Here is a 24,312-nt window from a genome sequence, read left to right as displayed (position 1 = left end):
GCTTGTCCCCACTTCGAGAAGCTCAGAATCCGGAATTGTGACGCATGGTCGAGCTCTTGCCGCAACCAACAACAACAACAAAAACCACCAAGAAAAGCGCTTTTCCTTGTGGATTTTTTTAAAGAACGGCGACGGAAGAGTGATAGAAAAATTGAAAACAAAACCCTTCCCACCTTCCTCTGCCGACCGAACAAATAATCGCACAAAACGACCAAAACAAGCTTCCCTTATGAAAGAGCTTTCGTCATGGGTTACTAGATGTAGTCGTTTAAAACGCGATTGTTTGCGATAAATGGAATGATCATTTTTTTATTTCCCTTTTCTCTTCTTGCAGGTGCGCGCAAGTGTTTGTGAAACTGTGAAGCAAAAACGAAAGCCACTGCTGACGATGAAAAGTGGCATTTGAAAGTAGTGGAAATGAATGGAAAGCCGGAACCGCAAGGAAAATAACATAAATTTGACTAACCAAACCAGCTCGAACTAGCGCACACAGATCTATAAGATCCAAATGTAAGCTGGACGGTGCACAAAAAAGTCTAAAGCAGTGTGCATGTGTGCGTGCATGTGAAGTGTGTTTGTTGCGCAAGTCACTAAAACATCGAAAGAAACTACATTTGAAAGGCGCCAGAAAAACGCCTTGGCGGCGAAACCAAAGAAGGTGCAAAACCCAAACGCGGCCAAACGCGGTTCGGGATGAGATTGAAAAATGTGAGAATTTTCCCCAGCTGTGACACTGCTGGAGCCATGGCTGGGAACCGGCCCACGGCGGTCTGTCATCCCGTGCACTCGCTGGCAACCGTGCACCGCAAACGGTAGGGCCATTGCCAAAGGGCGTTCACCTCGACGGAAGGAAAGCACGCGCTGATTCCGGCTGCCTTGGGTTGCCAATGGATTTTCCACAGCGGTTTGGGCCAAGTGGCCAGCTGGTGGTGTAAATAACGCGCAAACACTCTCACACATAGCCTAAAGAAGGAAAAACTTTACCGCGCGTGTGTGTGTATATGTGTACGAATGTATGTATGCGTGTGCATGTATATGATAGTGGTAAAAGAAAAGCGGTGACGTTGGGGTGCCTCACAAAGTGGAAACTCCCTCAAGCGTTGGCAGTGTGAGCGAAAGCGTGTCTGTACGCGTTTGTCTGTGTATGTGTGTGTGTATGTGAGTGGGAAAAGAGAAGTTTCGTGTTTTCTCAGCAGTGGAAGGTTTTGCATTGAAAATATAAATTGCAACCCAGTGTGCGCTTTATTCCGAGTGCAGTCCGATTGGGAGGGGGGGGGGGGGGGGGGGGGAATATATATATCGCAACCGGAAAAAGGTGCAAATGTAGTGGGATCGGAAAAGCGGTTTTCCGAAGTGTGTTCTCATTCCTATTCTGTACAGCCAGGATTTCGACGTGGTAAAACGAACCGAAAGAAAGAAAGGAGTCACAATAGTCGTTGTTTGCGACCACCACAGCATAACAACCCAATCACCATGAAGTGTCACAAGCGGCTTACGTTGGACATCTGGATACTGCTGGTGTACGTGCTAGGTAAGTGCCATGCCATGATTTACGCTTACACATTGGTGGGTGAGGCAAAAATTGTTTTCTTTGGGGTGTGAAAAAATTGTTTCTTAAACGGAGAGTAAATTGAGGTGGGCGACTGAAAAGTGGAACTGAAAAAGTAGATTTTGCATTGGTGTCAACTTGAGGTCGGAGTATTTATTGCTTTGTTTCAGCATAAAGTAGCGGAACTTGGGGCAAGTGTGCCACCTTAAGCATTTCAAGTTATAACTCATTAAAACGTGTTTTTCAAAAGCCGATTGAAATCTCATAACCATTTAAGATCTATTTCCTCACTTATAACTGAGTTTCGCTTGAAAAAAAGTGCAAACAAAACAGTTTTTGAAGCGTTTTAAAAGGGGTCCAAAAAGACGTTGTTTTTTGGGCTATGGGGCAAGAGTGCCACTCGTATGGGGCAAGACTGCCGTCTGGTTAAAATAACCGTATTTCTTAGATAATTGGAAATATTTACGTTTGTACCACTAGTGTATGTATTCCTACATGTATTTAGTCACCAATGAACCCTTTTTGACCACCAACTGTACCACAATATGGTTTGTTACTGTTCTGTTTTTCTTGCGTGGAATCCGCTCACAATAGCGCACCATTCCGTAGCACGCTACAACAATGTTTACATTTTTGACAGCTCGCGCCTATGAAAGATGGTGGCACACTTGCCCCAAACAGAGATGGCACACTTGCCCCAAAAGTTGTAACTTTTTTGAAATTGAATTTTTCAGTGACAAAAAGAAAGTTTTTTTCAACTAACCCCACAAAAAATTTCACGTTTTCTCAGCTATACGGTGGTGTAAATATTTTCTCGGTTGATTGTTCGCATGATTTTTGAGAGCTTATTTGATTGGATTAAAAAATTATAATATTCTGCTCAATTTGATTGATCTATATGAAATTTGGCTCAGTATACCCAGTCATTGGAAAGCAACCAACTGTATACAAAATTGATCATTAAACTAAAGTTTTCAAGGAAAAATGCTTGGTGGCACTCTTGCCCCGTATGGCACACTTGCCCCAAATTCCGCTAATAAACAATTTTTAATGGAAATAATGCATACTGAGCGAGCAGTAGAGCACTCCACGGTCGAAACATGCCTGTTTATTTCGAATGCAACGCAATTGCAATATTTTTCTGAAATAAATTGGAAGAAAATGTTTCGTACATTTTACTTGTTATGTTTTTTTTTCATTTATCGTTTGTTATTTCACGTGTGTGGTCTGTTTCAAACAGGCGAAAGACATAATCGTTTTTTTATTATGATTGTAGGTAAGATTATTATGACCTGATAAGATTGTATTAGTAACTTGATAGAGGACGAGATATCTTTTTTGGTTCCTTGGTTTGAGTCTTGGTTTGAATATAATCTATTTTTCTAGCTTTCATACTACCGCAGATTGTTGGTGTTGCTTGTAATAGGTACACAATGCTCTTGGTTTTGCTTGCTGCGTTTCCTGTTCTGTTTCATAAGCGCACGGCATATATAACAATTACATATGCAATTCAATACATACATCTATACATGTTTTGTCTGTTTGGGGCTTCAGCGTACTAAGCACAACAATCTTTGGATTGTGTTTATCGGCTCTTAAATGTTGTGTTATATTTTTAATCTGTACTGGTTTCTTGTACCAAGTTAACGAGTTTTAATGACCGGACCCTCGATAATCTACGACTAATTATCCTGCTAAAGTCAATCATAGAAAGTCAAATTTAAAAAAGTACGCTCTGATTACCTTACGCTCAAGGTTAAGGATGAATACATATATGATCCAACATAAGAATGTTTATTAAGGGTCGGTGATGATGTTTTCTTTCGATAGTTATGCAATTTGTTGCATGTCCTAAAATATACTGCGATACGAACTCCTTTACATTTAACAAAATGAATTTAGAACTGAAATGAACATTATTTTTTAAACTAAAATCAATTAAAACCAACGTCATACGCGCACAGGCCGGCTTATACCGGCTTTTGCAACCTATGCAGTACCACGCACCATGATAGGATTGCTATGAAGGGATGGTACTCGCTGTCATTATGATTTTAGCGATATAAATTGATTGAAATCCGCGTATCAAAGTAATATCAGTCAAAAATCCGAAACAATATCAGACACTATAATTCTTTAACACTACATAATTGGAAACACTTCAAAATAAATATATTTGTTTAAAGTATAATTTATTTTCCTTAATTATGATATATTATCACTCAACGTAATTAAAATAGAGAAATATAACGATATATTTTTCATCACTGGGGCCGTTTTAAGTTCGTAGGCTGAAATTTCAGCCTGTCAGCTGTTTGCATTGTACAGCAGTTTTCGAGCAACTATCTAAGTGAGTATAATATACAGGTGAGCTTATTCCAAGGTGTATGAATTTAGAAGGCTGATTTTTATCGCTTCTGTTTCTGAAAGAAGATTTTAAGAGATTTAAGATTTTGAGTATTCGTCAAGCCTCCAGAAAGCTTGTTTGAACAAAAGCTTTCACCCATTCTGTCAAAAAGTGATATTCAAATTTGGCTATAAAAACATGCTATGAGACAACCTGGACTACATACCCTTTGAATCTGGATTCCATCACCAGATCTCTTTAATGCACCTTGGGATAAATGTAAACACCACCTTATTTTGCCATTCTGCCATTGCCATTTAATTCTAGCTTTGAGGCTAGAATAATCTAGACTGAAAATTGCAGGCTAGTTTTATGTGTGGTTTTGTATGGAGTGTTTACATGATTTCAGCCCCCAACTGTCAAACTACATACAAAAAACTGACTAGAATCGTGAAGGGCCCCACTCACAGAAACAGACAACATTAAGCAGCCCATAAAACCTTAATAAACCCTTGCCCATAATGCTTCGATATGACTAAACTAGTAGTGGGAGCTTGGAATCGTATCTACCTGATTGCGAATCCATCTCCGGTATCGATGCCAATTCCGAAAGCGAATTCCGCTCCAGAATCGGAATCGGTGCTGGAATCAGAATCGGCTCCAGAATCAGAATCAGCTCCAGAATCAGAATCTGCTCCAGAATTTGAACTGACTCCTCAATCTCCATAACTTTCTAAATATGTTTGATATGAACTCTGAGCTGCCAGATTGATTTGAATATGTTATTATTTGTTAAATAAATAAGTGATTTCAATAACATTTTTATATTAAACAATCAACATTTGGGATATCATAACATAAAGCCTCTGTTATCAGATTCCTTTGATTGTTAATCCAATTGCTATGAAGGTCGATTTAATTTTATCAACGTTGTAAAAAATGACCAAAATGCACGATTGATGCTTTTCCATCAAACTGTGAAAATGATTCCACGGTTTTTGCACGAAAGTACTGGATGCTTCGATCCCAATTTAATAAGTCGCAAAAGATTCAAATGTACTTCAAAATGTTTTATTTTCATCGAGATTCAGGAGCGAATTTAGATTCTGGAGCCCATTCCACAAAATATCGAAACTACCCGGAATCGATTTGAACCATAACTTCATTTTTGCCATTACTAGACTATACTCCTAATTATTCGACTAACCCGGTCTAGTCTAGTCTAGTAATCTTATATTATATATTATTATTTTTATTCATTTAATACACTTATGTTCAACCTTAATCAGAAAACTATGGGTATTCTAAGTAGTTACAGAGAGTCTTTCTTAGTGTATACCAGCATGACGATCTCGACCCTGTATTGGATTGGCCAAAAATGAACGAGAACAAATTTACACCATTTCAGCAGCTCATCAGTTTAAATCATAACCATACACACGCTAAAAACCAAAACATAATTTCATTTCAAACTGCTAATTTGAAGGAGCACCGTCTTGTACAGAATCTTTTTGATAGCTTGTTGTTTTTATATAACATACCAGCAAAAAAGAAATGTTTTCATCATCTCATCTCATTTCCACTTTTTGGTTCGACACTTCTCATCGACAAATATTTGCCATTCCTTAGTGATTGGTAATGGAATCGTGAGATAAGTGCAAAACAAATGATAAAATACTATTTGTTCTTTGCTTTGCTCCATCAAACCACCAAAATTTCACCGGAACGTTTTCACAGCTTTCTGACCTAGTTTTAAGAATCAAATTATGTCGATGATTTCTCCAGCCGTACTCTGAAAATTTAAAGCTTTTTTCTCGTTGCGATATATTTTTCATTCCTGAAAGCTGATGTAGGACGGAAAAGCGAAAAGCCGAATAAAACAAAAAAAACATCGTCGGGTAGATAAAAAAGCAACAAAAATTGATTAATGCTTTAATTGGCCGATTTTCCAAGCGAATGGAAGGCGATGCGGATATGAAACCCGAGAGTGGCATTTTATGAGACCATGTATATCTGTGAGTGTCTGCGCATAGTTTTTTTTTATGTTCCAAAAATAAAGCCATCGTTCCCGTGTGGTGTGCCATGCCATTTGGAAAGCAATCTAAATTTAGCCTCATAACGGTGTGGCCAATTCGCTAGGCTTAATTAGAAATTCATGGATGAGGAATGGCAAATTCATAGCTTTTGATAAATGCGACAGCCGTCGCTTCTTGACCTTAGAAATAGATTGAGGAATCCTGATGTTATAATAAGAATATTGCGCTGCTTTTGTTCGCACAGCTGCTTAAAAGCTGTCGATAAGTTCTTGATGAGATCGTTCGAATATGTATGAATTTGAGGAATCTTTTATGAGCCTGAATTATACAGCGCTTCGAAAACGCATTTATCTTGACTCTTATACTTGAACATCATGGTACGAGTTGAATGGAGTTTGTTGAAAACGTTTTGCTGGTCAAATTTGTTATACATGAAACAACCCTTTTATTGAAATCAGTAGGGCTTAGTTAAGCAAAACGTAAAAAAAAGTACAAAATTGTGACTTTATACAAAGATGATAATAAAATATTCTCTCACTAATCTTTTGGTAGAAACAGTAAAATGCCATCTGTTTCCATTTCCCAATCGATAGCACCATCCTTCAAAGTGTGCCATTTATATGATCCTGAATAATGAAAAGCTCTCTCACCTGCATTTCAAACAGTTTTTCTTGTGCGCTGCGGGCATTTTAGATTAACGTGTGTTCTCTCTCTCTTTTACTCTTCTATGTTTACTCACTTTAGCGCACTTTCTCAGACCTTCAGACAAAAGGTTTAGAAAGCTAAAAGCACTGCAATGTTCCAGCAGAACATCCATTTATTTTCATCACCCGCATACAGTGCCCGATGCACCACCATCACCGGTTGCATATCGATTCGCCTTTCGCCAAAAAGCTTTTTCCACCTCACTACAGTGTGTTTTAACGTTCTCTATTTTTCTTTCTGGCTCTTATAACTTGGTGCTGCAATGTCCACATTCTGATTCCTGTTCCGCTCTCGGTAGAGCGTCGTCAAGATCTGTAAAGAAAAGAATTTCTCCCGAGAGATGCCAAAGCATTCAAGCGATTAAAGTTGTTCATTGGAGTTGTGTGTTTGGAGCTTTTTCAACGTATCCTCCATACCCACGCTCACGGGCACATACATCGTGTCCGTTGACAGTGATACAAGCAATGCTCCAAACCCCAAAGAAAGTCCCCCATTTCGCCATTTTTCTGCTTCTTTAGATAGCGTTTTCTAGCGCGCGTTACAATTTCACCTCACATTGAGAAGAAACAACAAAAAAACCCGTTTCATGAGCCTTTTACTCCATGCTGTGTTCCATAAATCTTCTCACCAGTGAGTGGGTGAACGGTGACGGTGACCTGCGCTCCAGTCGAAATGGCGCTGGCAAGTGATTTTTCGTTGCACTTTTGCTGCAAATGTGCATAACGCTGTACGCTACCAAACGGTCGTTTCTCAACAGAATGCAGTTTTCTAAGAAGCTGTCTCGCTTTGTTTCTACCACTGAATGGGAAACAAAAGAGCAAAAGCACCTGAAAGCAGAAAAGGGCAGAAAGGGCGGAAATAGTTTTCCATTTGCTTTCCGAATGTGCCAACGTTGTCTTGCAGTGGCGGCAAGCATCTCCCAGGCCGCTACCCAGAGCAATCGACGAAAGGCTCATGTCGTAAAGGCAATGCATTACCGCCCAGCTCCTTTCGAGACGATGCCCGTCCGAGCGGAAAGCTAATCGGTAAGAAAAATGCTTGCTACGAGAAATTCGAAATCAATACCGCCTCACCAAATGGTGCATTGCAATGGGAAAGCCATGGGTTTCGGTTTTTTTTTGCGATTACAAGAGGTTGAAGCTGGTCCCATCGCTAACATAGTATCCGAAGACAGGAAACTAGCGTATTTTTAAGTACTTTATCGTTGTTTCGTTTTGCTTCATGATACTAGCAGCATTCGCAGCTCAATTATACACATATGAGCGTGAATAGAGACACACTCACGCAGACACACGGCCACTCGCATGGGTCCTTGAGAACTACAGGGTTAGTGCTTAGTGATAAAATTGAAAAGTTGCTACACTGTCCACATCCGCTTTGCTTCACTGGGCAGCCCCGAGGAAAACCGGCGCTTCGTGACTGCGACAGTACGATGGTCCATTGAGTTTTCTCTCCCGGGGCAGAATTGATACGTTCGATTGGACGCGCAAAGCTAATGGATTTCTTACTCGAACTTTACTAACTTACTGTCGATACGGAACAGGAATTTGTTGTGGCTTGAAATAGGGTTTGTGTGTGTGTGTCAGTTTGGTATGTGTTCATGGTGCTTGTAAAACTTGATTATTTATAGCTTTTGTTTGTGTTTAGTTTTTTATTTTAGTTATGTCCCCATGGAGGTTTTATTTCTCGAAAGCAGTTTTTATATTATTTTACAGTCTTACAGTTATAACAGTGCTTAAAGCCGTGACAATCTGTCTTTTACTCATTTCTAAAAATATATTTTTGTCTTTTTAAATACATCAATAGCATGGATTTTTCACATAAAAAGCTGCTGTTCAAGCAATATCTGTTTACAGGATTCCAATGCGAATTCGTCGTTATCAAGCAAGCGGATGGTAAACCCTTGACAGACAGTCGGGATGGGAGTTAAACGCAGCATCCTAGATAAGCGGTGGACGTTAATTGTAATGTTTCGATTAGATGTTTTTAATGAGAGAAGTCACACAAGAAGAGCCAATGCTTCATTACAACGCTCTGCGCGCTATATGTAGCTTTGCGTATTCAGTTATATGCGTATGCTCAATGTAATCGTTAGCATTTTTGGGGAATCCGTTACTGTGTACCGTCTAGTTTCTTAACCGCAATTGAATAAATTACGAGAGAAGGTTGATTTTACTTAAATTCGGAATATGTTTTTTTTTATTTATATTTTGTTGCATTGTCTGCTTCTTCTTCTTTGCCAGCCTTAACCACTAGTGGGGCTTGGCTTTCAGTGACTTAATGGTTTACACATACCAAGATAGTCAGTCATACTTATGGGGGCACGGTCTATTCGCGACTTGAACCCATGACTGATATGTTGTTAAGTCGTACGAGTTGATTACTGTACCAAAAGGCCAGTCACGTCTTTCAACAAGTCAGTGCTCTGGCGCAAGAACAACAAACATAGTAAATGTGGTTTGAAATGACTTTAGGCAATCATTAAAAAAAACTTTCTAAGGCCATTTGTATAAAAATATAAAATAAAAAAGTTGATTTTTCAGGAACACAATGTATCGTTACAAAATTATACACGATTGCGGTTACAATTGGGTAATTGGTTAATTGGGTAGAAAATATTGAAACAATAATTTTGATAAGGGTATATGAAAAACTGGCAATTTTCCGTTGTAAATACATTTGTAGTCGATGTTTGAAAAGCTTGAGAGAACTTAGAATAAAAAATGGAGCATTTGGTCAATAGTGTGCCGAACAGGAATTTAGATCTAATTCCTTTTTTCTAACCACAAACAAACATCTCATACTGACCAATATAATATCTTTTGAAGATATAGCAAAAACACGAGAATTTGGGTTGCGGCTGTAGAAACTAAAAGTAGTGTATAGTGTATCACTTCTCTGAGCTTTTTTCTATGGCATTTTTTATGCAGATATTAAAATGTTTTACAATCTAAGTTTGCTTTAGCTGAACCGAACAAAACAAAAAAGTATACCGAATCAGGGAGCACTCAAATATAATAGTGAAGGCTCGTTATGGCCTTAGGCATCTAATAAATCTCTCATTTATTTCTTGATTTGAATTGATAAGCACTGCCTTTGTAATATTCTTATGAATAGTTTTCATTGCATTTCTATTATCAGTACAGAATTGTGCTCGGATTGCAGTTGAACTGGGCAAGAGAAAGTATGAATTCATCTTTTCTCGAGCAGTATTAACAATTCTTTCAAGATGTAATTCTCTTCCTCTTCAGGTCGACTAGCGCCTTACCTGGAGTGAATTGATTCGCAATCGAATGATTTGCAACGGGACAGTTTAGTTAAGAAGCTCTATTCTGTTCTCTGAGTGTTATGCATTGACAGATAGGATAGCGAAATTTTGATAAGCTCAAATGAGCCGAAAATCCCTTACCTTAAACCATAAAACAGTTGAAAAGTTTCGTTCCTAGGAACATCATAATAACACACTTCACCACTGTGATCACTCTGATCAACTGATTCTGTATTCCTCCATCGTGCACACGAATCCATCCGATACGAATGTTGTCTTGGTTTTCGCCTGTTTCACACATATTTTATGACCCGATGTTATGCTGACAACACGTGAGATAGATACTAAACTTTTATCCCGCACCGAACCCAATCCGTGCGTCATGGTGCATCAATGGAATTTTCAATTTTCGTCCCTACCCCGTACCCACTGAACATCGAAACATCTGGGCCATTATTTGCGTGAAGCGCACTGTTTCCCCGGGAATTGGTTTGATCTCACGCAATTCTTCAGCGGAAAGGCACAAAGAAGGTCAAGTGGATCGGTCATTACGCAAGGCGGTATAAAACTGCCATCGTCATAAACACCGTATTTATAGCGCAAAAGTTCACTCGCCAGTTATCGCGCCATCATTGGCTTGATGTTTCTTTCGCGGGACACCCTAGACGCTGCCCTAGCTACTAGGGGTCGCTGGATCGACTGTGTGCGGTTGCCCGGTGTCCGCCTGCACGACCAATCGTAAATATATTGATTACATTTGATGGACAACGATCGACCCTCTTGTGTGCGTGCGTAATGAGACTTCAGCCGCTTCCTGGTCTACAGATTACCGATCGTAACGCAGAAGCAAACTTTGGTTGCGGGCACACTGCTCCCCACACGTACGCTTCAGCAGGGAGTTTGGTTTTTTACAACTTTCAATAGTAATTTGGCCATCGTTATCGCCCACCCCACATTCCTATGATCTCGCGATAGGGACAAGTGCACAGCAAACATTTCCTTGCGAATCCCTATCGCGCAAGTGGTCCAATAATGGTGCGCAATGTGGTGCTGTTTCCGGTACGGTTTGGGATTTCAGTTTCTGGTCAGCCAGTATGCTTTGCTTGAGTTGGCCGACATTTGGCAGAGTATCAAATGAATTTTTGGATTTTCCCATGCCCTCTGCCAAAAGAAGTGAACGAAAAACACCATCGATTCGAACCATCCAGACCTCATTTGCATTCGTAATGAGTGCTTTAGGAACTGTAAGGGCTGCTTTCGTTCAAAACCTTCAAACGAGCTCAGCTGACCTGGAAATGTACGATTACAGCTTAATGTGCGCGTAGTTAGCATCATACTAACTCACAGCAAACTGGTTCAAAGATTAGGCTCAGTTCAAACTTTAGTCGCGCATTTCAATGTATGAAACTCAGTGCACTAATTTATGTCTCTATTTAGTATTTTGTAGCCAATTTTGAACATCATTTGGAGAATCATCGAACGCCGCTCAATTGGTACGTTGAACGAAACGCATCGATTACGAGCAGCGAATGGGGATTTGATAGCAAGGCAGTAAAAAAAGCCCACACAGACCACAAAAGTGATGTATAATCCGATCATCAATTTCAACATGGCGGTTATCTTCCGGTCATCGGCCATCGGAAAAGACTCGCGGCCATGCGAAAGGAATGAGATAAAGGCACCCAATTCGAATGTCTCGCAGTTCTAGTTATTTACGTCTCGGGGGTTTGTTTGTCTGCCGTCCATCACAGCAAACAGCAAATCAGTATCAAACGTTCACCCATTTGATCGATAATAAACAGCGCTAAAAGAGCCAACTCACCACATTATATCAAAACCAAAGCCGCCTTTTACGGCACAGTTCGGTGCGTTTTAGCGGAAATGAAATCGTTTTCCCTACTCCATCCACAGCTCGGCCGTCGGTGAGTGGATCGATTTATTGTGCACTCTTCTCACACGCCCGCACCACCCCTCCCCCCCTCCCACTCCCTCGGATGCATCGATTAAACCACAAAGTTTGGGGTGGGACCTTTTAGTCTGCTGGCGCGGGCAAGAGATGCAATGGATATTAATGCTTATTTTTGTAGGCCACTCATAAACGGATCCAATAGCGATTGTGCATTTGTTTCGCGGAACTTTGGCCCGGCCAGGATTTATGAGCATTTCAACGAGCACCGATGAATGATTGGCATTCGGAGGGATATTAATTGATGCCATTTGCCGGGGCCACTGGCTCGGTGGGCCAGTTAATGAGTCTCTCGGGCGATCTGGGCTTTCGGGGTTTTATGCTCAATTTATTACACGCATTGTGTTGGTTTCTGCTCTGTACCACGCCGGGCGGAAGTGTTTATGAAAAGCGTTTTTCCGCTTCCCGTAAACCTTTGTGTAAGCTCCGCCAGGCAAATGGATTCAATTAGGAAAGTGTGGGTTGATGAGGTCAGTATGCAATACAGTTCGTTGAATCCTTCGCTGAATGTTTTTGAGGCTTCAAGTTTGTTTTGTTAACAAAATAGATTTCCATGTTATGCCCTTAATCTAATAGGCGAACGATTTTGTTAATGCTATTCAAGAATCTCTATAATGCTTAGCCTGATGCATCAGCAAAATACTAAAGCATTGATCCTTCTTTGCTGCCCCAAATGGTTACTTCCTAGAGCCTCTTTTGTGAGGATAAACCTGGCCTTCAACGAATAAATCTCCTCTCATTAAAATGAAAGCCGCCTTTCTTATCTGACCCAAAATAGACAGAAATAAAGCACACGGAAGAATACCGCTATGCAGCAAAGCTTCAGCTCGGCTTTGTATGTTGCAGGAGATGCCACACCACCGTTTACCATTCATGTGAAGCGTTTGGTATCATATTGTGTTCATGGCGTTCCATTTCTGGTTTGTGCAAACAAATGTTCAATAATGACACCGCACAAAGCTGTGAGTGCGCGCTCACTGTCGCTTGTGCTGCAGGTACGTGCAAGTGCAACTGAACTCTGCCGTTCGACGTGTAGTGTGTGGCCGATGGTGCCATCTGGCGATGGAAAGCGTGAACCACTGTGACAGCACTACACTACTAAAAACCTCATGTTAGTGTTTCCCGTGGGAGCGAAATGGCGTGTTTGAGAGGACATTTTAATGGATCATTGTGCTCGGGAGTTTTTGTTTGTTCAGTCATCGGTACGCATCCCTTAAATTCGGTAGACAGGAGAAGACCAAGGGAGGGGAGGGGATGGGGGGGGGGGGGTGTCTGTTTCGCTTCTTATGCACTCCTATCACACACCCCTAAAACCCGGTGGATATATGTGTGCTGAGGCCAGCTGGTTCGCTGTGGTTTGCATTTGGGGTTTTCTGTTGAAGGTCGTAAATTTTGCAGATTATAAATTCGCACACAAGCGCAGCTAATGACAGCACTGCCACCACCACCACCACCACCCAACCCCCTTTTTGTACGACCGTGTGCAGGAGTAGGAGTTCCATTTCGATCGGTCATTTGCAAAGAACGATCCCGAGTTTGATGTCCACGGTGACAAAGAAAAAAGCGTAATTAACTATGCGAACCGGCAGTGGTAGGCACACCGCCGGTGGACGTTTCGGTTGAAGGGAAGGATATTGGAGTAGCATAAACAACAACGAAAAAAAAAAGAGCGCAGTGTTGCTCACTGCAATTGGGTTTGGAATCACCGTGTTTTTTCTTCTTAATTTATGGATACACGCAAACACCCAGGCACCCAGAAGCGTGTATCGGAATGCACCCAGCACTGGCTCGGTCCGCCATCAACTGGTTTATCGATCCGGTGCGGCTTCGGGGTGCGTGCGGGTGAGAGTAATGGCCACCGAAATGTCCGGAAACGTTGCCCGACGAGATGTGCGGCCGGTTTATGAAGAGTTTCGACAAGTTTCATCAACTACACTGTGGTTTTGGGTAGTGCCAGTGGTCTATAAATATTTTTATATTGTTCATTAAAACAAACTGCAAACACGCAAACTCTGCATTGAGCTATAAATTGTTGGAACTTTTTTTTTTAAAGGGTGGCATTATATCACAAATAATGCTCAAAGCTGTATTTCGTACAAATATTAGTGCGCATTCTCTTTGCTGCGTAGGTTGCTCTAAAGCTGTTTGGAATTCAAAACCGAGCTTCAAACCCGTGAGGGATGGGTCTAGGGTGTAACTGACATTTAATCTACGCGGCAACTATATGATTCGCACATAATTAAGTTAAATCTAATCAATTACCGAAAAAGCAAACTACTTGCGAATTTTGGCTGCCAACGTCCATCATTTGCAAACCCACAAGGCGCATGCTAATGAAGGCGTTATCGTTCATTATTTAATAAGCAAACGTTCACCAGGCACCACATGCCGAGTATTCGTGCGGCTGTCGTTCGACGTTTCGTGAGCTTCATGGACAGCAGCGTCACTGTGTGCTGTTGGTGATATGTGTTTGAGCCTCCCGAGTTGATACCACCAACGTAAATTTTAGAAAATTCACATCGGACGGTGCTGAAGATCACGGCGAAAACGGGTAAGGGACTAGGAGCCGGGTAAATTATACGAGAGAGCTTATTAAAATCATTAGAACGGAACGGCAAGGGCTAAAATATTTTACCTCCAAATCGTCAACCCGACCGTGCACCATTTCGTACGGGTTGTACGGTATGTATAAAAAGCATTCGAATTGGACTGGTTTTGTGTTTTTCTGTACCGTTGTGGGTTTGTTGATGCCCGGGTAGCTTGGAGCGTCTAATTGTTGCCCGAATTTTTAACATCCTGAAAGTAAAATCAACAGTCTGATAAAAGAGGAAAAAATGGCAGTACACAGTATGAAATATTCTCCTTCTCCAAGCATGCTCAGAACGAGCAGCATCGTACGAAGCTCTACAACAATTTTCCAGTGGCTGGTGGCAGGTCGCGCATACGAGAATCTGTTCAAATCTGATTAAACCTACGTACGGTTTTCCACACCGGGTAAGCGGGTCGCGAGCTTTGGGCGCGTGCAAATGAACGAATTAAAAGATTAGAATACGTCGACGCGTGTCGAGTGTGCTTAGAATGGCTTTTTCTTTTCCCCATCTATAAGAAAAGTGTGCGGCCGCACACTTCTCGGTAAGACGAAAAGTTTACCGTAAACGCTTGTGGCAAAAGTATGCTGGCTTGGCTGCGTGGGCTCTGGCTCTCGTATTACCGTACTATCGTAGCTACCGTGTGGCAAAAAGTTACGCGACTTCAATCCACACCACAGCAGCAGCAGCAGCAGCACGTGATCACCGGTTTCGGTGGGACTTATGTCTGTACTGCACATACAATAACGCTATCTTAAGGGTTCAAGCAGTTCTTAATCCACAGCACAATTTGCCTGCAGGCTTTTCTCCCACCCTTGAGCTGTTATCATTCTGCAGGGTGGTGGAACAGTGTTTCGGTGACCGTTATCTTATGTTTGAGGGAAATAATTCCATCCACTTCTATTTAGGGGCGACCCTTTTTTGGAAAGGATTTGTAGTCTACTGTATGGATTTGAAGGAATAATTAATTTTAGCTTCATGTACCACAAATTTCGTCGAGGGGTTGTGTTTTAAATCCTATCCCTATTTTTTCTCACTCAACCTGTATTTTTCCTATTTCTTATCAGGCTCCGTGAATGCTGACGATGGTTGCGAATCTCTTAAAAAATCATGTATGCTCGATCAAAATCTTTCCATCCATAAAACGGTCAAATAAGAACGCCACAGCACTTGATGGTATACAATCTCACACACAAGCAACGGCCAAATTAAACGAACAAGCGTAATATCGATTTCGTCACTACCACTGTTCCTTAGCCCTTTGCGTTCCACCTTCGCGGTGCGCGTTTTTCTCGTTTTCGAACGTCACCTTCGGCTCCCTTCGGCAATCGTCGGCATTCGTCGCGCCACCTGTATCTGAGCATGCGTACTAATACCGGTCGTTTTGAACGTTTTGACAGCTGGCTGCGGCATCATTGATTGTCGTTGTGTTCAAAGCTTGTGTTGTGGTGCGGTCGGCTGCTAGAAATTTGTGGATTTATTCGGGTGAAAACACACAGAAATGGCACGCAAAGCGGAAGTGCAAATCCTCAACGCACCGAGCGACGTAATATCGTCGGTGAAGTTTGCGCCCAAAACGAACCAATTCCTGCTCGTCGCGTCCTGGGACACCAGCGTCCGGCTGTACGATGTTGTCAACAATACGCTGCGGCACAAGTTTTTCCACACCTCGCCCGTGCTGGACTGTGCCTTTCTGGTAAGCTCCATTTTCGCTTTCTAGTCCCGATTATCGTGATACATGCATCTAATCCGATTACCGATTTCGCCGGGTGCAGGATTCGGTAAAAACTGTCAGCGGCGGGCTGGACAACACGGTGAAGCTGTACGACCTGAACACACACATCGAGCACAACCTGGGGACGCACGATGCCGCGGTGAAGTGTGTTGAGTACGCGTCGATGGTGAACGGCATACTGACCGGCAGCTGGGACCGGACGGTGAAGCTGTGGGACGGGCGCGAGAAGGAGTGTGTCGGCACGTACGACCAGAGCGCCGGCAAGGTGTACTCGATGAGCTGCATCGAGGAGCGGCTCGTGGTGGCCACCTCCGACCGGAAGGTGCTGATCTGGGATCTGCGACACATGAGCAACTACGTCGAGCGGCGCGAATCGTCCCTCAAGTACCAGACCCGCACCGTGCGCTGCTTCCCGAACAAGGAGGGCTACGTGATGAGCTCGATCGAGGGCCGGGTGGCGCTCGAGTACTTCAATCCGAGCCCCGAGTGGCAGAAGAAAAAGTTTGCCTTCAAGTGCCATCGGTCGAAGCAGAACGAGATCGAACACATCTATCCGGTGAACGCGATTAGCTTCCACAACGTGTACCACACCTTCGCCACGGGCGGTTCCGATGGGTTCGTAAACATTTGGGATGGGTTCAACAAGAAGCGGCTGTGTCAGTTCCACATGTACGATAGTTCGATATCGAGCCTGTGCTTCAGCGAGGACGGCAGTGCGCTCGCGATCGCCTGTTCGTACATGGATGAGGCCGAAACCCCACCGGAACCGTACCCGGAGCCGACGCTGTACGTGCGCTACGTGAGCGAGCAGGAGACACGACCGAAATAGGATGGGACCTTCGAGGGGGAGAGAGGTTTTTGCGCTCTAAATGTATTGAATGTAATAAACTAAGTTTAGTTAAGTAGAATTTAAATCGATGTACGTGCTCATCCAGCTTTTCGATAGGGACGAAAGGACAGAGGAAATATAGCCCATTGACTTCCTGGAAATATAGAGCAAACCAATTTTACTTCCAAACATACGCTAAACACACTTTAATTCAATTGAATCAACTAATGCAACGATGATAGTGCAGAGAAAAGAAGAAAGTAGAACATGCGGTGACGCGGGGTGCATGGAAGCTCATATCAGCAATCCTGCATGGTGGTGCTGTATTCCGACAAATTTCGTTTGAAGTTCAATGAGGCATAGTGCGGTACGCTCGTTTCGTCCCTTTTACTGCAAATGGACTGCTTTCAATGTACTCTCTCCCGCACTAGCCATAAAACCATACGGAGCAATCGTCCTAACCACCACACTGCACTGTAATGAAACGATGGCGTTCGATTCGAACGCTCACCAAGTACGAAAAATTAGCTTCAGCTTCAATCATGGTCAGTGCTTCTCAGCTCCCGGGGAGGTGGATGAGAACAGATGAAAAGAAAGATTACACAACTATTTCTCCTATACGAGAGGAAAGGAGGTAGTGCACGGCACCCGTTGGTGGTGGTGAGGGTTCAATTTTCCAAATAGTGTTACTGAATGTGGAACAGCCACTGTGGGACGTCTTTTGTTTTTGACCACATTCCACACGCTTCGGGGCATGCGCCCTACCCTTCATCATTGGCTGCGGGAAGATGTGTGGTTGGAAGGGTTGAAATGGTATACAGGGATGGATGGGGCAAAGATAGAGCATATCCGGAAAGCTCTAACGAACTCCAACGCTTTTCCAAAATCTGCCCCAGAGGTCGAAACGTTGGTCGGTTCCCGGAATCTTTTTCTGCCAAGATGGTTGGTCGGTCGGTCGGTCTGTTTGACTGCCGTTACCCGAAACTTGTGGCACGTTCCAGCGCCGGAGCAAAGTTTGAACATAAAATTGTGTCCGATAAACGGAAAGACACAAGTGAAAGTCGTTGCTGGCAATGGTCATGGCGGGCATTACTGCTGATTTGTCTGATGGTTTCTTGGCTCTCTACCACCTATCGGGAACTATTACTATGATCCGGAGTCCGTGAATCTGGAGCCTTCTGTTGAGGTTCACTTGTTCTGCAGTAGTTTCCAGCAAAAACAAAAAAAAAACCCAACAGTTCGTGTAGAAACGTGAAACGAGCAACGGTTGATATCGTGTGCTGGCAAGATTCGCCACGGCCCGGGCCACAAACTTCGTGGAGGGGTAGCGATAGCGCACCAATCACCACCAAGTTGGTCATTTGCGACGTGAAAAAACAGTCAAAAGTAACGTTATCTTAACTCTGAAGACGCCATGCGAGGGAAAAGTTTTGCATTCTTGACCGCACGATCCAAGCAAACACGTTGCTTTCCTTGCAGTGGATCGACTTGGCGCTAGTAGGAACTGCCCGTCCGTATCACCGATAGACAGAGATTGCTTTGATCGAGTGTAAATTGAATTTGTAACCATTCGGTAGCTTAACGGAAAAGGCAATCGAGAAGCTGGTAGCACTATTAACAGTACACCGTCTAGTAGACATAGCGTTTAGAGGGGAGCTACTAATAATGTCGTCGTAGACGGATCCGGATTGTGTGCAGCAATACAGTGAGATTGAAATTAGAGAGCATATTGCTGCACAATTAAGGTCAAGGTTAACGTGGTGAAGATTTCCAGTAAAGAGAAAAATACATCCACCGTTCGCATGGTATTGGGTTACGCGGATTTTCCCAGTAACAAACGTCTCTCCACCAATTCTTCTCGAGAATTCATTGCACTCCATAACGTAGAAATGCCATTTGATGAACTCGCCATTTCACAACTCCCTGGCTCTTTTAGAGAGGAGCGAAGGGGTTGTGAAAAAATATATTCCCTCATATTTTCGGATGGCAGCACTCACGAATGTGTTCCCGGTGTAATCCTTTTTTGAAAGGTTTTTTTTTCTATTGTGTGTGTGTGTGTGTGCAAACGTTGAAGAGCGCGCCTTCCAGAAAAGCAAAAAATCTAATGCACGTCCCGTAATGGAAATAAATGAAGCGATTTATGCCCTACATGGTTACCCCGAGATGGCACTAGTAGAGTCGCAGTGCTTCGTTTCCAGGTCCTTCAAAAACGGGATGTTCCACTTTGTACGATGCTGATGGTTTCGTTTTTCGGCGGCGGTGGTTTCCCGCCTTAGTTCAGTAGAAGTAGCAGCACTGTAAAACTTTCCATCTAGATCCATAACCTTTCAGAAGAAGCTTGGCCTCTCACTCCATATTCGGGAGTACGGCAGCACATCAAGGTTAATCACGTACTATAGAGCCAACGATGAAGCAGCTGAAGGGATATGATCCGGTCCGGTAGCGGTCTACGGTCTTCGAGAACACGAACACGCTGTTCAGATGAAAGATGAAAGCGAATGGTGGGGCAATATGTTCCATTTGCCCGGGAAGCGCCCCTCCAATCGCCCATGGTGCTGCAAGTACTGGAACAACAACAAAAATAAAAACATCCGAGAAGCGAACGGGAACGGAAGCGAGTTTATATTACGGTCGCAAATTTGTCTATGTTTCGAAGGTTCTAGCCTCTTCTGCTGTGGCTGTGCGAAAATGTCATTACTTTTCTCGATTGCCAGCAAGCAATCTTCGTTGATGACGACAATCGTTACTCGTCGGATGTTTACGAACGGGCGGGGTAGGATTTTTGGAGAAAGGTCTCGAGCACCACACTTTCGCCACAGAGCAACGCAACGGACGCTCTTTGGCCATGCTCCACAGCCTCCCAGAAATCCTCCCATTTGCGGGTTAGCAGTAGTTAGATCGTAAATAGTACTTCATTACATTTGGCTAGAAGTTTGCGCGTTGAAGCGTGTCTCATCCTAGTTTCGTTGGGCCGCGGTTTGCATTAGCTGTGCTCTGCACTTACTTTGGATATGGCCGGTCTGGGGTCAACCGTAAGGTCCCGGACATAAGCAAACGCTACATCACCATCAAAACACTACAATTCGCGCCCGTTGAAGAAACGAAGAAAATTACATCATTTATGAATGATACTGAGCTGTACGGAGCATCCGACAAACCGGAAGAACGATTCCAACGGAACAGAAATTTCGGTGAAGAAAGTTTACCTGTTTCGTGTCAACGGTTGTCACGTTTTCTGTTTTCGTGAATCGATTTACGCCTTACAGATACGCGCTCCCGTCCTTCATTACTGTTTAATGCCGGTTCTTGGTGGACTGGCGGCATGGTTCTTCGTCTCGCTTTAATCTTCGCTTCTAGAACACTTCCGGAACACCATCATGCGCTGGGATGAGAAATGAAATTACTTCACCTTATCAGTGGGCCGGGACGGAGGCGGGCTCCGAATGACACAGGACACACAATGCAAATATTTGATAAAAAGTATACCAAGAAAAGATGCTGCGAGGGTCAAATTCCCTTCCCTTTTGCGTACTATTTACTGTGCTATTTCTTTTTTGTACAACTTTTGTTCTGGCAACGGCTTCGTTGAACGAACGTTTCCTTCCCAGCCGCGCGCGGAAACGTGTGCATATTTCGGTCGTCGTTATCAGTGAATGTAAAAGTGGAAGGGAAGCGAAATAAAAAGAAGGTAAACTTTTGCTCAGTTTTTTCTTACCTCTACCAAGGTGGATACTCAGCAAAGGAAAGCGATCGCAGGGAACGTAAGGAAGGGAACGGGAATTACCCAACCAGGTATTACTGCACCTGAACCGGTGTAACTGTCAGCTCAGTTATGCTCGAGTCTTTCTTCCCACTTCGCCTGCAGGCCGGTGGAAAAAATAAGAAACTGGAAGAGTTTCTCGCGCATCGCATGGGATATGGGCTCAAAATTTGGGTAAAAGCACGTTTTTATCTTTTATCGTGATTTGGGCGCTGCGTTGACCTGGTATCAAACAGCCGGAAACAGAGAAGAGAGTAAGTGTGGGAGAAAGAGAGAACGAGTTCAAGAGACCTTCTCGATTGGTCTAGTTTGTTTCTTTGGTGTCTGTTCGATTTCGGCAATATTTACTTTACGAAAGGTTCTGTCCTGTTCCAGTAAAGAAAAGAGTGTCACATTTCTATTGTTGTTTGGCACGATAAGATAGTAAATGTTTGCACTATGATGGTGTAAATTATTCAGTTCAAAGATTGTTCCTCCAGATTCGCTCCCAGCATAAGGAAAAGTTCCAAAAAGGGTTGCTCGCTACACAATCAACTCCAATTTTCTGATTAGTATTTGAAAGAGCAACGCTGCCATCAACAAAAAATGTCCCCAATGTTCGCGCTTTCATTTTTTGGTCCTGAAAGGTTTAATCGATTGTTTGATTTCCATGTTGCGTGGGGGAGGGTTGGACAAACAACAAGCAGTAGTATGGCGCTGGGGAGGTGGCATGCTTTTATGGGACCTATTTTTTGCGAATTTCGATAGAAATCCCTATTTTATTACCCACGCAAAAAAGGAACATCCTTTGAAATGTGCTGACCTTGCCTTGCTTTGAGTTTGCTGCATCCCGGAAGGAGGTGGCAAGATTTAATATCCGGGCATGGGTTGGCTGAGTTCTGGTATTTTTTTTTCCGCAAAGCGTAGGGCATTGGGATACTGGATAGAAAGGACACGTGGGGAAGTCTCTCCCTTGTTGGAACGGATTGTACAACTTCCTTTTGTTACCTCGACGAGCACAGCAACACAGTGCAGATAGAAACCGGTATACGGTGGTCCTGTTGCTATGGTTACACCTTGGCGTATAAACACTCTGGGAAAAAGCATCAAAAATGCTCCACAAACACTACGCGAAGCTAAATTTGGAAGGATTTGTGGAAACGAATCCCGATCGAGGGGGTCGTTAAAGTGGGATTTAGAGGGGAATAATAAAAAGTATATTTACACAAAAAAAGGAGTAAAGAAAAGAACTCAATCCTTCAGGGACGGTCCTTCTTTATGGGAAATAGAAATGTTGGCATGGTTTTTAAATAATCAGCGTGAAACGTGCTTAAATTTTATCGCTTTATTTGGTTTCCGGGTACACAAAAATAGGTAAACAAGGAAACAGACGCAGAAAAAAAATCGTAATCCGAACGGTATGCAAAACAACAAAATCCTTTGCTGCACCACTTTACGGCTACCGTAAAACCGGATAATGCAGTAATTTTGTTGCCTCAAGACTTGCTCCCATGCTGTCTGATATCTTGCATCGTTAACAATTAAAATTATACTTTGCATTGCGCTTATCAAGCATCGGCTTAGCTCCTAATTGATTGTGTACTGTGCGCCTTAGCGTGATTAAGCATGTTCCTCCCAATAACGCTCGCCATGATGACGCTTTGGTGCTGAATGTTAAATTCGTAAGCTTATTTCGCTCATGAAATGTACAAACACGAAAACCATGCGCATGATATCTCTTCTGTGTGATGGTGTGGTAGTAATATTAGTGATTGTTGGTTTTACGTCAATGTTAGAGATTTTGATCCTTTAGAGTCGCTTTTCTGACTTTAGTAAAGCTGTTCTTTTTAGACACCAACTCTAAATTAACCAGAAATGTGGCTTCTTCCTAATCAAGATTAGTTTTCAGCAGTTTTAGGCAATTCAGGCTCTTTATGTATCGCTCAATCACGACAAACAAGTCACACAACATTTTTAAATAATTCACCATTTGTCAAATTTTATGATTAAAAATTGAACACCTTCTTACAGGTGTGCATTATAAAGACATTATAAGAACATTTTTAAAATATTTTAATATCCTATTCGGAACACAATAGTTATACCAAGAGTATTTTACATAGGACAGGAGGAGAGGACAATTAAGCTATAAATTCAATTTAGAGTGAATAAAAAAAGCAACCGAAAACTCCTTAACGTGTATTTCTAGCGTAAGCGCATGCCTAAAAACGCCCAAAAGTAGGCAAAATAAAATATTGATAAATGATTCTCATTAAGGCTACTGAACTGTCTATCTACAATTAGTAACCCTTCTGAGCATGACCATACCTCGAAACTCAAAATTTGCTCAATGCATAAGGGCGAGCCAAATCGTGTTGGCATGAACAAAAAAATTGATTAATACCCTAATTATGTTAAGAGTAGACGATCTTAGATATGTACTGCCATGACATTTGATTGATAAATTATTAGCAAATTAAAATAAATAAATTATTTTGTTGAGCTTAACTCAGTTTTTAACTTTAAAATATGAAGCTAGTTTTTAACAAGATATGCTATGAATTCAATGACAGGTTTAACCAATACTAAACATACGATTTACGACCAACTCTATAATAATAAAATTTAATATTATCATCATAACATCATAACTGTCATTAAAACATTCCACATAAAAGTTTGATAATCAAAACGAGTAAAGAAAACCTAACTGTTAAATCCGAAAAAATAACATGTTCAATCGCTGTCTTTTGAGATATATTTAACATTCATAAATGTTGCTATAAAATGCACAACAACATTCATGGTCAACTTAGCTTCAACATTAGATACTATAATATTACAAACATATTACTGTGTAAGCTTGAAAGACATTGATAAATTTTCCTCTTGGTGATTAAATGTAGCTACCATAAATATGTCGTAAGTTAAGGAATTTTGAATTGTAGGCAGCTATGATAAAATAATATTGTTTCCTGTGTACACTTTTGGTAGCCTCCTCTTAATTTAGTACTGAGTATCGAATAAGCATTTCAAAATAATATTTTACTTGGTTGATTACATTGAACAATTCGTTTTACATAGAATAAATATTGTTTTAAAAATAGATTTATGTTTATATTATATTGCTTTATTTTATTACATTTTCCCTGTCCCATGTTTCATTGCCATTTCTTTAAAAAAATAATGGATTCTTAAGTGATGCCTAACAAAGTGAGGATGCAAATCGTTCTGATTAAAAGATTCGAACTATCTAATGTGCACTGGAACATATTTAATACGGAGTGTTGGGTTAGTATAAATTAAACTAAATTATATGTTCATGTAAGGTGACACAACTATATTTTTTTCATAAAATATTTATATCACGTATTCACCAAAGTCATGTAACTAACACATACGAGAAAATAAACCTTATTACGAACTCATCATTATAATGCAGAAAGAAATATATGTCTAAAGAATAAAGAAGGAAATAAAATGAACCAAAAAGCAAAACTCCTTGATTTTGCTTTTAAATTAGTAACCATGTTTTGGTTACTGTATGCCA

The 24,312-nt window shown here is 41.9% G+C and overlaps 2 protein-coding genes across 20 annotated transcripts in view; both read left to right on the top strand.

Moving 5' to 3' along the window:
* LOC1275271 (hemicentin-2) overlaps window positions 1-24,312 on the top strand; it is a 221,352-nt gene that overhangs the window by 101,754 nt on the left and 95,286 nt on the right. For 16 of the 19 annotated variants that reach the window (XM_061659576.1, XM_061659577.1, XM_061659575.1 and 13 more), the window contains one exon: window positions 335-1,531. In XM_061659576.1, the coding sequence (XP_061515560.1) occupies window positions 1,474-1,531 (58 nt within the window). In that variant the 5' untranslated portion in view covers window positions 335-1,473. The remainder of the gene's footprint in view (window positions 1-334; window positions 1,532-24,312) is intronic. The other 3 variants (XM_061659564.1, XM_061659566.1, XM_061659565.1) reach the window with 1 other exon arrangement.
* Window positions 15,860-17,212, top strand: LOC1275274 (mitotic checkpoint protein BUB3). Its single transcript, XM_314512.6, has 2 exons — window positions 15,860-16,155; window positions 16,235-17,212. The coding sequence occupies exons 1-2, from the start codon at window positions 15,961-15,963 to the stop codon at window positions 17,021-17,023; spliced, it is 984 nt and encodes a 327-aa protein (XP_314512.4). The 5' UTR covers window positions 15,860-15,960; the 3' UTR covers window positions 17,024-17,212.

The sequence above is a fragment of the Anopheles gambiae genome, chromosome 3 (assembly GCF_943734735.2).
Source record: "Anopheles gambiae chromosome 3, idAnoGambNW_F1_1, whole genome shotgun sequence".
Lineage (NCBI taxonomy): Eukaryota > Metazoa > Arthropoda > Insecta > Diptera > Culicidae > Anopheles > Anopheles gambiae.
Note: the sequence above shows the minus strand (reverse complement) of the source record. Positions and strands in the feature narration are given on the sequence as shown.

Bases quoted from the DNA above. Each gene is read 5' to 3' on its own strand.
- LOC1275274 (XM_314512.6), top strand. From the start codon at position 15,961: ATGGCACGCAAAGCGGAAGTGCAAATCCTCAACGCACCGAGCGACGTA. The intron at 16,156-16,234 runs GTAAGCTCCATT...CGCCGGGTGCAG, and splicing joins TGCTGGACTGTGCCTTTCTG to GATTCGGTAAAAACTGTCAG.